The sequence below is a fragment of the Lichenostomus cassidix genome, chromosome 1Aa (genome assembly GCF_008360975.1).
Source record: "Lichenostomus cassidix isolate B80296 chromosome 1Aa, HeHo_3.0, whole genome shotgun sequence".
In the NCBI taxonomy this organism is placed as follows: domain Eukaryota; kingdom Metazoa; phylum Chordata; class Aves; order Passeriformes; family Meliphagidae; genus Lichenostomus; species Lichenostomus cassidix.
This window is the reverse complement of record NC_139480.1, coordinates 54977079-54989745: the sequence shown is the minus strand read 5'-3', so window position 1 is coordinate 54989745 and position 12667 is coordinate 54977079. Positions and strand designations below refer to the sequence as shown.

Sequence of the window (12667 nt, the reverse complement as noted above, 5' to 3'; positions counted from 1 at the left end):
TCCAAAAGAAGATTCTCATTCAGCCATGGTGGCTTTCTGCCTCGTCTGCTTGACTTCTGACATTTAGGAGTTGCCTGCTCCTGTCTCCTCAGGAACTGATGCTTAAAAAGTGACCAGCACTGATGTACCTCAGCACCTTCAAAAGCATTTTCTATGGGGACTTTACTTCCTGGTTCCCTGAGCAGCCTGAAGTCTGCTTTCATCATGTCCAAGGCTGAAGTTTTGCTGGCACTTTGCCTCCTGTTACCAGAGATTTTAAACTCAATTGCTTCATGGTCGTGGCTAAGACAGCCACCAATCCCTGCTGTGCTCATGAGAAACTCTCTGTTGACAAGCAACAAAGCAAGGAGAGCATCCTTCCGAGCCAGCTCTCTTAGTACTTGCACTGTAAAGTTGTTATCCAGGTGTTTCAGGAATACATAGGGAGTATATGAAAATTGTGTTAAGAAACAGAAAATATTTTAAAGCCTGCTGTGGAACTGATGACCATCTCCCCACCGGAATGTGTTCCTTGTGTATCCAGGTATTGTAATAATACATTTGAAATAAACCTCTTATGAAATGAGGAGACTGGAACATCCTGGGGTTCTGCTTGTGCCAAATCAAAGCTTCTGTCTGGAAGGTAAAGTGTAAGCAATGTGTGTTTATTGCTCTTTTAGATATGCAGTGACTAACAAGAGAAATACGTATACCAGTTTTAATACAACCTTTTCCTAAATACCATTATCTGCTGAAAAGCACAGTGCTACCATGCATGAGGGAAGACTGGTGTAAGTTAGATGTAAATCAATGTGAGCAGGAGTATGTTTCATGGTTTCTCAGATACTGTCACAGCACATGACTGATTAAACACTACCTTGCAGACCAAAAGAGATGGAGTCACCAATTTTTACTTGAAATGAGTTGTGTAAAACAACATATTAACTTTGCTGTCTGGTCCTCTCCACCCCCAATCCGTTCCTCCTCTCTCCTCCACTCTTCCCTTCCCCTGATTTAAAAAGAAATGTTTCCTGCTCGCTCTACTAGTGCTCACTAGTGGTGCTGAGCAGTACTGGATATGCTGTTCCAATGTGGTGCCCATGGCGCCAGACAACCACCTGTAGCTCATACTCATCTATCTTCACTGTCTCACGTGTGACTCTTTCTTCAGACAGCAGGAAAATGATGGTGTAAAGGGCAAATTCGAACTCTGGGCTGACACCAATAAAGCTGCTTCCAATTGGCTTGACTGCACCCTTCCAGCTGAACTGGATGCTCAAAACTTGGTCATCTGTGTCAGGCTGAAAGCATAAACAAAACAACAGAATAATCTCCAACACAGCTATGGCAGATAGAATTTCCGATTCCAGATTTTTGAGAGCTTTGTAAGATTGCCATCCTTGGTGTGCCTGGATGCTATAGCTGGAGCACACTCTTTTCCCTGACCTCTGCAGCATACATGACCATTTATCCCAACTAAGCCTCAGCAGTGTTACAATTGTGTAAACACCAGCACTGCTTTTCAAAATAGTTTTTGCGAAAGAAGAAGCTGGAAGGCATGTTAGTATTCATTCTGCTTGTATACAGTTTTATACTGTATATAGTTATTGCTGTTCAAAAAACTGAGCCTAGGATTGCATCATTACACTCTGTTCCATTACAACTTTTATCTCTGGATCCATTTGTCTTACTTGCAAAGGCTCCCCCTGTTTGTTCTTACCCTGGTTTTGTTCTTCCGAACCAAATATCCCTTGTAATCAATCTGGCCACGCTTTTCCTGAAGGTAAAATTGCACCCAGTTGTGCAAACCTAAGATCTCTTTACCATGCCTTGTTTCTCCAACAAAAACATGTTCAAAACCACAAGAATCAGGTCTGTAATTAAAAAAAAAAAAAAGATATAATGATATATAAGTCTTTTATATGTTTCATAGAGTCATAGAGTGGTTTGGGTTTGGACGAGAGCTCAAAGCCCATCCAGTTCCCTCCCCTTCCATTATCCCAGGTTGCTTCAAGCCCCATCTTATCCAGCCTTGGACACTGCCAGGGATCCAGGGGCAGCCACAGCTTCTCTGGGCACCCTGTGCCAGGGCCTCAGCACCCTCACTGGGAAGAATTCCTTCCCAATATCCCATCTAAACTTCCTGCCTGTCAGTGTGACGCCATTCTGAGGCTGTCCTCCAGTTCTGTGTGTAACAGGTGGCACTCAGGCTTCTATTCACCTAAATCAGAATAGCACAGAGATTATCAGTGCCCATTCCTGTGGCGAGCACAGACCTTTCCTGTGAGAAAATCTTCTCTCTTCTTCCTATGTTTTATAAACAGAGATAAAGTTTGGATGTTATTAAAACAGTGTCTCAAGATATGGATGCTTCAAACCTGGCCACTCAACCTGGGGGGAGGTTTTGAATTGGCCCAATCCGAGTGATCTTTGAAAGTCTGTATAAGTTGGAATTAATTAATAAATTTGGAACAATTCACCACACATTTGAGCCTCAGTTTCTCTCTCTCTGCTAGCAGTTCAACAGCAACATATTCCCATCAAACATACCTGTCTCCTTCCTTCCTGGCATAGAGCTGGAACCAGATGTCATAAAGTTGATGTTTGAAATCAGCAAGGGTTGGCTTTGCCAGATTTTTTTTGAGCAGATAGTCATGAGCTAGCTGAAGGATAGAAAACCAAGATCTATATACAGTTTACTTTTAAATCCAGTGTTTTCAGCAGCAAAAAAAAAAAATCTGTGTTACTCACTCTCATGACTTCTGTCGCTAAGATTGCGTCAAGAAAACAGTTGTTTTCAACTATTTCTTCTGGAGTCACTACTTCTGCTATACCAGTTGATGTCTCATAGTTGTCCAATAAGGAGATAAAGGCTGCAGAAAAAGAGAAACTATCAGCCTGCTCACAGGCCTGATCCAGGCATTAGAGTGCTATCATAAGAAGACACCATAGAATATGCCTTGATAGCCCTTGGAGAAAGCCATTCCTCTATATATCAGCTTCCAGTCTCAGGTACACTGTTGGGTGTAAGCCTTGAGGTGACTGTAAGCCACATCACTGCTGTACTTTTTAAAGATCTTTTTAAACAGCTACTGAGCTTCCTTATGGAGTCAACTGCTGAAGTAATAATGACCTTCTACCAAAATAAATCATCTCTGACTACCACACTTACAGGCATAGGGTCTTGAGCTATGCTGGCACAAGATTTAGTGGGCATTCTTGGTGTGCCCACAAAATTCCTCTACTGAAATTCCTATTTCAGTAGAGGAATAATACAGCAGAAGCCTACATGAGATGGTTTGAGCTTGAGAAAAATTAGGGAAGGAAACATGCATTCATAGACATGGCTGAACTGCAGCCCCCAATAGAAATGCAAGAACTAGCTGTGGGTCTAGTACTGTCTGAAAGGGCTTGGAAGCTGTGAGTAAAGGAGTAAATATGAATTTAGTGCCTTTTTCAATACATAGACTCATAGAATGCTTTGAGTTGCAAGAGACTGTAAAGCGCATCCAGTTCCAACCCCCTGCCATGGGCAGGGACATCTTCCACTATCCCAGGTTGCTCAGAGCCCCATCCAGCCTGGCCTTGGACACTGCCAGGGATCCAGGGGCAGCCACAGCTTCTCTGGGCAACCTGTGTCTGAACCACCCTTACAGGGAAGAATTTCTTTCTAAATTCTAATCTTAATCTGCTCTCAGTCAGTGTGAAGCCATTGCCCCTTGTCCTGTCACTCCAGGCCCTTGTCAAGAGTCTCTCTCCATCTCTCCTGCAGGCTCCCTTCAGGCACTGCAAGGCCACAGTGAGGTCACCCCAAAGCTTCTCTTCTCCAGGTGAACAATCCCAATTCCCTCAGCCTTTCCTCCCAGCAGAGCTGCTCCATCCCTGGGATGCCCTTGGTGTCCCTGCTGTGGCTCCAGCAGCTCCATGTCCTTGCTGTGCTGGCCCCAGGGCAGGATGCAGCCCTGCAGGGAGGCTCAGCAGAGGGGCAGAGGGGCAGAATCCCCCCTGCCCTGCTGCCCACGGGCTCTGCTGCAGCCCAGCACAGGATGGGTTCTGGGTCCCAGCTCTCACCCACGGCACCCCCAAGCTCTTCTCCCAGGGCTGCTCCATCTGCTCATCCCCAGCCTGGGTTGATCCCGGGGGTTGTCCTGACCCAGGTGAAGCAGCAGCACCTGGTCTTGTTAAACCCTGTGAGGTTCCTTTGGGCCACTTCTCAAGCTTGTGGTAGGTGTCTCATCCCTTTTACTTTCTAGTGGAAGAACCAGAGAATTCAGATTTTGCCTACAGCACAAAAGGATGTTCCTCCTGAGGCTCAGGTACAGCTAACCTCCATGCAACTGTTATGAAAATTCCCTTCAAATGACCTGCAGCCTGATGATCCTCACCACCATCCAAATTGTATATGATGTTATATTTTAGGCAAACATGTGAAAACCAGCACAGATTTTTTATATCATGTCCATCTTAACAAAAAACAGGTCTCACTTGCAAAAGTTTTTATGCTCTTCAGGCATTCTTCATTCACGTTGTGAAACAGATGTCTGGCTGCATTGTCCTGGACAGCACTGTCACCTTGCTGTGCTGGACCTGCTCTTCCCTGGGAGAAAACCAGAGGGAAACGATGTAAGGAGTAAGATGTCCTTAGAGGAGAAAGTGCCTGCCTCTGCAATAATCAAACCAAACTCCATAATGCTATTAGAATTCTTTGTTAAGAATTGTCTTCCTGTTAAACAAGAGAAGACATTACAGAACAGCCAGCATAAAGAAAAAAGACAATCTCTGACACTCTAAGAGCCTGAAATTTCCCTGTTGACTCAGAGATGGTTGTGATAGCCCATGTGATAGTTCAGTTCTGCTCAGTGACCAGCTGTTATACTATATACATCACAAATGGTAAACAGAAGTAATGTGTAGAGCAAGGGCTCCCTCCCACCACAAATAAATAAAAAGGAGATTTGGGTACCTTCTGTCTCTGCAGTTATAAGGAGGCCTACCTGATAATTTTCAAATTTCTATTTCAAAAAGGGCATTCTCAAGGAATGAAGATAGAAGATGAGTGGCAGTTTCTTAACACGGGCAAGGGGTACCTAGAGCCTTGTTCTGACAAAAGGAGAAACCATATGGGAGAAGTTTTCCCCACACACATTTTGGCTTGAGGTAGGTACCCCTATTTTGAGTTTATCACCAACAGAAAATGATGTGTTATAATATGAAGCAATATTGGAATATAGCGTTTGAGTAACATCAGAATAAAGTGAGTTCTTGTATGATTGCAAAACTGGATTCTGAACATTCTGGGCTGTTGCAATTTGTGGCCAAAACATGTGGTCATTTTTGCACTGCACTGAGCTAGCAAGGAGTGAAATGGCTGCTTATCAAATCTCAGTTCTCTGGGACTGGAAGCAGCACTCCTGAAATCTTCTTCACCCACCCCTCTGTGCTTCTCCCTACTCTCCCAGAGAAACCCAGGAATTCCTCCAATTCCTCCCTTATTCCTCTAGGAATGACTTGGGACCTGTTTCCCCTTCTCTCCTGCTGCAAGTCACCCAGACTACACACCCAAGCTGTCATTCACATGCCGAAACACCCAGGGTGGAGGGGACCTCAGCACATCTCTAGTGCTGCTCAGAGTGTGGTTAACATGGAATTCAGACTGTATTTCTCAGGGTGTCATTTGCTGGGTCTTGAAAAAATCCAGAGATGGAGATTTCATAGCTTCTCTGGGCATCCTGTTCCTTTGTCCTTGTTGAAATTTATGATGTTCCTTCCTTAGCCCATTCCTCCAGCCTGCCTATGTCCAGTGGAAGAGAAGCCCTACACTTGAACTTACCAACTCTTTCACCACAGTTTGCTGTCATCTCTAAATTTGAAGGGTTGCACTTGAATTCCTCCTCCAGCTCACAGAGAGAAATTTGAAATATTACAGAGCTCAAGACTGACACCTGAGAGACTCCATTTGTATCCAAAGTACAGGTAAGTGTGAACCCTTTCTGTTCTCTATACCACTCCCTCTCCTAAGGGATGCTCCTTCACTGGACATGACAAAGCACAGGCAACTTTTTTTTGCAAAAGGCACTTTTGCAAGCACTTCTCCTGCAGCACCACACTGCCCTTAATCCTGATTTAGCAATTGGTTACCTGCACATCAATGGTGTAGTCTTTCCCAGGCCTGAGGCGGTGAACATCTGCATCCCACATATCACTGAAAAGCTTAGAAAGTTCATGATTTAAGGCCTTCCTGTCAAGAAATACAGAGGAATACATGTGTTAAACAAAGGCACGTGCTGTTATTTCTGCAAGTCACTTCTAGAGTCTTCTGATGTCACTCCATGTTCTGGATATCAGCTTGTCATCAAGCTTCTCTTTCTCCCCACACCTTACTGTCAAGTGCCATTGTAAAAACCCCAACACTTACAGTCCACGTTCCTTTTTAAAGAATGCAGATAACCTGTAATGGAACCTGAGTGTCTTGGTTTGAAAGACAGGTGTCTGCTAAGAGAGGTTGAACCCTCCCTTAGGGCAGAGAACGTGATTTCCCCTCCCTCCGAATTATTTTAATTTTGAAATCAAGGGCTTTCAGGCAAAGGTATGGGAAAAGGAGTATCAGTTCTTTACTAGTACCTATAAACAAGCAATAACAATAATAGCAACCACAAATAGAACCAGAAACCAATAGCAGATAACTCGTGAGCTGCTGAGCACTTTCCCGTGTGGTGTAATCACGGTCACAGCCAGCAGGGGCGCTGTTGAGCTCCCGGCCGGGCAGGGCAGGTGCGATGACTGCCGAGCAGCTGCAGGTGGCGCTGTGGCACAGGGTCAGGTCAGCATCACATAGCTGGTAATGGCAGAGAGCTGAGGAGCAGGCAGGCAGCTCAGAGCGGCGAGCAGGGCAGCAGGGGCAGGGCTGGCTCTCCCCGGCTAGCCAGCGAGGTAGCAGCGACTCTGCAGTCACAGCAGACGCCGCAGTTTCGTGCGGCAAAGCGGGGCAGGCGGTAGGGACAGTCGGACTCCCCGGCAGCTGCTGCAAGAAATGCAGACAGGAAAACGTGCACTCCCAGTGGGAAAGAGGTTGAATCAAAGCTCACCCAGCCAGGAGAAGAAGACAGAGTACAGTTGGATCTCCTGCGGTCGCAGCCAGAAGCCAAGAGCAGTCCCTTTCCTCCCAGTGTCCGACGGAACGAGAGTGCCAGTTCCAGCAGCCGGCTGCCTCGTCCCCTCACCCCACCCAGCACACCCTTTTGTCCCTTACAAAAGACTTAATGGCTCTAATCACCCAGATATTTCTTGCTTAGTAACAGGGATGGAGAAAAAATTCCAATGCTCCCCAACCTCCGACACTGAGCCTCCCCTAAGATTATGTCAGAGTATATTTTAACAAGTTCTTGTTGGTAAGTTTTCCAGTGGTATTCCATGCAATGAAACAAAAAGGAAGATGATGGCTTTTCATTCCCAAGGATTCTGTGCACAAACCAGTAGCGAGCAGGATATTGTTACCAGCATGCAGCAACACTGCCAACAGAAGAGGAAGAAAAGAATTCTCTCTGTGATGCTTTTCTAGGAGCAATCATATAAACTCTTCCTACCCTTTTTGCTTCAAGCAAGATTCCAAACTAGAATGTTTTCCTTCACCACGTGATTATCCCAGCATAAAGGCAGTGTGACAAAGGGTGTGTAAGGATCTCAAAACACAGGATCTGCATGCAATAAAAATCCCTCATGCATTGATCTCTGATGCACATACAGACCTACACAAGCTTCTCCTTCCCTTATTTTTAATGGAATCTTGTCCTGCATAACAGTGTACAGTTTTCAGAAGTCTATCCATACATCTATCTACAAGATTTAGGAAGGGTTGTTATTGTGATGAAGCACCCAGAGGTAGCTCCAGTTTCAAGTACTTTATGTCCACACTAAGAGGAGATCAAGATAACAGAGTGGAGAAAAAGAGAAGTGGATTAATCTTTAAATGACTGACAGTGGAACCAGTCAGTTACAAACCAGCACATGCATCAAAGCCCAGAGATGAACCACTTGATAATTTTCAATTCTCCTCCAAAAGAGAAGCTTTCTAGAAAAGAAGAAAATGACAGAAATCTGTCAACAATTGGCATTTCTTTCAGATAGCTCTTTGGGCAGCTTGCCATGATGTTAAAAACCAGTTCTCCCAGACTCCCAGAACCAAGGCACCCTGAACCTCTGATTACTGTTACATCTTCTCCTTCTGTTCAGGCCAGGATGGAGATAACTCACTGCATCCTCCTGCCAGTGGCAAATTCCATGCTCTCCAGCAGAAAGAGCAAACAAAGATTGCAGCAAGGGCACAAGGGCAGGGCAGATAACCATAACTCCTGCAGCTGCCACACCTCAGTCTGCCTGTAACTGTGGATCTGAGCTCTGTTGTTCCTGAGTGACACTGGAGGCACTGACAGTCCGTTTTCCCTCGGGTTCTCTGGTACTTTGGGATAGCTGCGGATGGGAAATCTACAAGATGACTTGAATTTTTAACTGGGCTTGAACAGATGTTAATCCCTGAAAAAAGGAAAAGGACTAAAAATTCTAGTGTGTGGGAGCCAAAGGATATGTTTGTTGCCAGGGTTAAACAGGAATGTGAAGGAAGATTTTTGCTTGGAGCAGGTACATGCATGGATCCCGCAGTGGAGAAGAAGGAGGCTGTGACAGAGGAGCTGCATTCAGCCCCTGCCCAAACCCCAGGCTCTGCCTGCACAGCAGAAGTGGGACTTGTGGCACCACATTATCAGCACTGGCTGGGCAGCCCCAACAAGGCCCCTGCTCAGTGTCCCAGGAGCTGCCTTGTGGCAGAGCTCAGAAGCCACCAACAGCAGCAGTTTTATTTGTTTCCAGCCATACCTCCATATGCTTTCCAGAGTCTTAGGAAAACCAACCCCTACTCAAAAGAGCTTACAAACCAACACCAAACAGAAAACCGCTCACCACAGGAGCTCAGCTGAAGTCCCAAGAACAGGACTGGTGAGCTCATGGAACAGTACCAGCAATGTTTTTCAAACTTCAGGCTTTTACCTTGGACTGCCCTAATTTTATTGGATCACTTTTGTCCTGGGTTCTGGACCATCCTGCTGTCTGCTCCTCTGCATCAGCTTATCCCATGTGTTTGAGAAGCATCATATTATGTTTATTAGAGTTTTTACTTTGGAAGTAACTACTAGTGGTGGAGAGGAGTCTGCTGCCTGCTTAACATCAAAGGTATGTGCAACATTAAGGAGGATGTCAGTTGGGTTTTGTTATAATATTTTGTTCCACGGATACAGTATTTTATATACAAGTATTTTAGTATGTGTGTATTTCTGTAAAAGTCACCTATCTAGGAGAGATATGTCATCCCTTTAATACCCACTGCCTGTTGTCAATCTGCTCTTGGCAGATTTGTCCTGTGCTTATAAAGCACCGTAGGGCTCTGTTTGACCTTTCCTCCTTTAGAAATATTATGGAATATCACATGAGCTCAATGTGTCTACCCAGGAGAGGGTTACAGCAAGAGTGTGCCTACAGATTTCAATACTCATTTTTGTTTAATAAATACACTTCTACTAAATGTATTCCTGCATTCAGGAAACTTGTCCCAAAACTGAAATCACTAAATTTTACACAATAAAAGCCTTTACTCTCCTTTATCTCTGCTACCACAGTATCATCGTGGACTTTTTCCTCTCCTTTTTGTTGTCCCTATTGTTTCCAAACAGAGAGAGCACCTGTATATGTTGTAACTGAAGATTGAAAAAAAATACCCTTGCCAAAGCAAAAAACTTGTCTAGCAACTTACACAGTCATCTTGTAAAAACTCTTTCTGGATGGTATTTCTTTTAAAAGGGCCATAAACGTAGCTTACACATACAAGGTGAGACAACTTCAATGAGAAGATGCTCAACACCTTAGTGCAAATCCATGACACACCAACATCTAGGTAAGGTTGTGCTGGAAAAGAGTATTGCGTATTTACTCCCTGGTTTTCAACACAATGGCATGTGTGACTCAAAACAGCGATTTTTATCACCAATTCTCAATCCCCTCCCTATGGTGAAAGCTCTGAGTTGTTAGATTTATGCTTTCACATAGAATAAATTACTTCTGTGTGAGAAGTCTGGCCAATTGGATTTTGTCCAGTTGGAGCCTTGCTTGGATGTGCTTATGTGAGCAAAGCACCACCCAACAACAACACTCAGTCTGCACTTTTAAGAGCTGACAAAACTTTTGGGGGCAGCTCTTTGCAATAGTAACTGATGCACCAACAGTGTGGTTAGAGCAAAAGAATCTAACATCTCCATTTGATTCTTCATTCTACCCAAAACTATGCTCCAAGAAGACTTTATTGCTATAAATCAGAAATTGCTCAAGATACGAAGAGAATTAAAGGTCAGTGGCAAATAATGTGAGCAAGTCAACAGCGTCAGAGCAAGAAAAACATGTATTGCAAGTGGGTCACAGAAAGCCCGGCAAAGAAGGTTTGATTCAACATCTTCTCCAAAGTAAATTTACCCTCAGAGATCCTTTCAACAACATGCAATTTTATACAGCCTTTAATCTTTACACAGAGAAGAAAAGGATTTGGAACACCTGATGAGCAGCCATACACGAAATTTGCAATCATTAAAAAACTTAGTTCAAATGTTGAGAAATACATGCAACAGCTTATATGGCTAACAGAAGATAGAAACAATTCTCTAGATTTTCATCTTATGCCATTCTCTATGTCTTATGTTTGAATCCAGTGGGTTGTTTTTTTTGTTTTTTTTTCATTCAAAGCTGGTATTTGAAATACCAAAGGATAAATAAGGTTGGTTTTGTAGGTGGAAAGGAAAAACATAAGGAAAAAGGTGTCAAGGGGCAAACATAAGAGTAGGCAGTCATCAGCAAACAATCTGTCAAGGTCCTGGGCAGGCAGGTGCTGTTTGAAGAACTGATCCTAAGCTATGCTTAAGCACAATCTGATCTTAGCATCATCTTTATTTTAAGCTAATGGTTCAGTAGCCTCGCCGATGTTTTACATTGTGGTGAGTTAGTAAAACAGAACAGAAAGAGGAAGAGGGTTCTTGTTGTGCTGCATGTCAAGTAATATCCACCCTTTTACAGACAAATATATCCCATCCCCACTCCCCTTCCTGTTAAAAGAGAATTAGGATTGTCTCTTACCCACTTGCCATGCCAGGAAGAAGTTTTTCTCTTAGCAAAGCACTCTGAGCAGGGAGAGGGCAGCCTGAAGCTGAGCAATCCTGCAGTCCAAGGCACGGAGCTGTGCTCCTCTTACGCCTCCTGCCCACTGAGCACTGTCACTCAGCCTGACAGGAAGGCAAGGGACACGCAGGAGGCGCCAATTGCCACAAGAGTCTAGGGACAGCACCACAACTGTCGCCTCTCTCAGCGCAGGAACACTCGCACCAGGAAGTCAGAGCCACCTGTAGCAGGCTCCTGCCTCTCCTTATCTTGCATCTTGGATTATTTGCCAAACACATTTTAAACCTCTGGATGAAATTTGAGCCCAGAAATAAGCACTGCCAGTCTGAAAGCCTTGAGATGGACAGGACATTCTAGTCTTGTTATTCTGTATAGAGCTATTATTTGACAATAGAATGGAAGATGTTAATTAATCTAAGATTAAAAAAAAAAAATAAGTGGCGAAGAAAAAAACCCAACAAATGTTTCTCTATTTACAGCTGAAATTGCTAATTGTGATCTTGTGAATCTTAGGAGGTATTATAAGCAGGAAATGTTTTAGAGAGTCAGAACTTTGTGTGTGCCACTGGAAGCAAGGGGTGGCAGGTGCTGGTGGGTGCAGCTACCCATTCCAGTGCCTGTCCTGGGAAACTTGCATTCATGATGTGGCTAAATTAGCCTTCAGATGGTTTAAAGCCTATTGTTTGTCGGTTGGTACTTCCAGCATTTTCCTTTTCATGATAATAATTTATTTCTGAAAAGCATAGCTTTAGGTCCAAACTATATATGTGTATAGAGAAACCTAAATGGCTTCATGTTAGCTACCAGTCAGGCAAATAGTTCTGCACCCCTGGTCCGTGTACTCCTTCAAAAAATCAACTTAGAGCCAAATAAAGCCCCTGGTAGTGAAGACACCTGACACATAGAACTGCACAGGGAACAAGACATGCAGCCCACTTAAAACTCTTAAAAGGGAAGCTTCCTTCTCACACTGGCAGGGGAAATTAAAGTATCTCAAAACTGAATAGCCTTAATTTTGACAGAATTTTTCTTTACCAGTTTTAGTTGGTATTTATTGGAGTTCAGGGTAAACAAGGTAAATGACAAAAATTTAATGCCTTGGATTTGTCAACCACCCCAGTTTATCAGCTGAGTGCAGGAAGTATTTTTCCATGCTTTCATTTAAAATACAAAAGCCAGTAAGCATATTCTGTCTATAGGGAAGTTGTGACTTCTTTACTCACATGAGCAGAAAGAGCCCAGATGGGAGCTCAGGGAGTTTTCACTTACAAGTAGCATCATCACTGGAGTCAGTGGTTTTGAGTTTATCTTTAACAAAATTACAGCTCAGATCAGTAGCATCACGAGCAATTTCACAACCAGCTCTGTATGTGAATGTCTTTTAAACCTTCTGTCTTTTCATTTAGACACTGAGCTAAGAAAAACACAAAGATCCTGAAGAGCAAAAGGGTGTGTTTGCCAACAGAAACGAAGCGCTGAT

General features: G+C 43.9%; 1 protein-coding gene across 2 annotated transcripts; it reads right to left on the bottom strand.

Annotated features, from left to right (window-relative positions):
- Positions 1-623: 623 nt before the first annotated feature.
- LOC146443928 (poly(U)-specific endoribonuclease-A-like) lies at positions 624-11292 on the bottom strand. Of its 2 annotated transcripts, XM_085049119.1 has the most exons (7): positions 11146-11292; positions 6118-6217; positions 4465-4576; positions 2731-2852; positions 2530-2642; positions 1700-1853; positions 624-1280 (listed from the first exon to the last, which is right to left on the bottom strand). In XM_085049119.1, exons 1-7 carry the CDS (start codon positions 11154-11156, stop codon positions 1023-1025), a joined length of 870 nt encoding a protein of 289 aa, XP_084905245.1. In that variant the 5' UTR covers positions 11157-11292; the 3' UTR covers positions 624-1022. The 2 variants fall into 2 exon arrangements, with proteins under 2 accessions (XP_084905245.1, XP_084905244.1); XM_085049118.1 differs by lacking the exon at positions 11146-11292 and having other exon boundaries at positions 6118-6552.
- Between the last annotated feature and the right edge of the window lie 1375 nt (positions 11293-12667).

Bases quoted from the DNA above. Each gene is read 5' to 3' on its own strand.
- LOC146443928 (XM_085049118.1), bottom strand. From the start codon at position 6,243: ATGTATTCCTCTGTATTTCTTGACAGGAAGGCCTTAAATCATGAACTT. The intron at 2,853-4,464 runs GTGAGACCTGTT...CTTTTTCTGCAG, and splicing joins GAGCATAAAAACTTTTGCAA to CCTTTATCTCCTTATTGGAC. The intron at 1,854-2,529 runs GTATGTTTGATG...TTTTAATTACAG, and splicing joins GCCAGGAAGGAAGGAGACAG to ACCTGATTCTTGTGGTTTTG.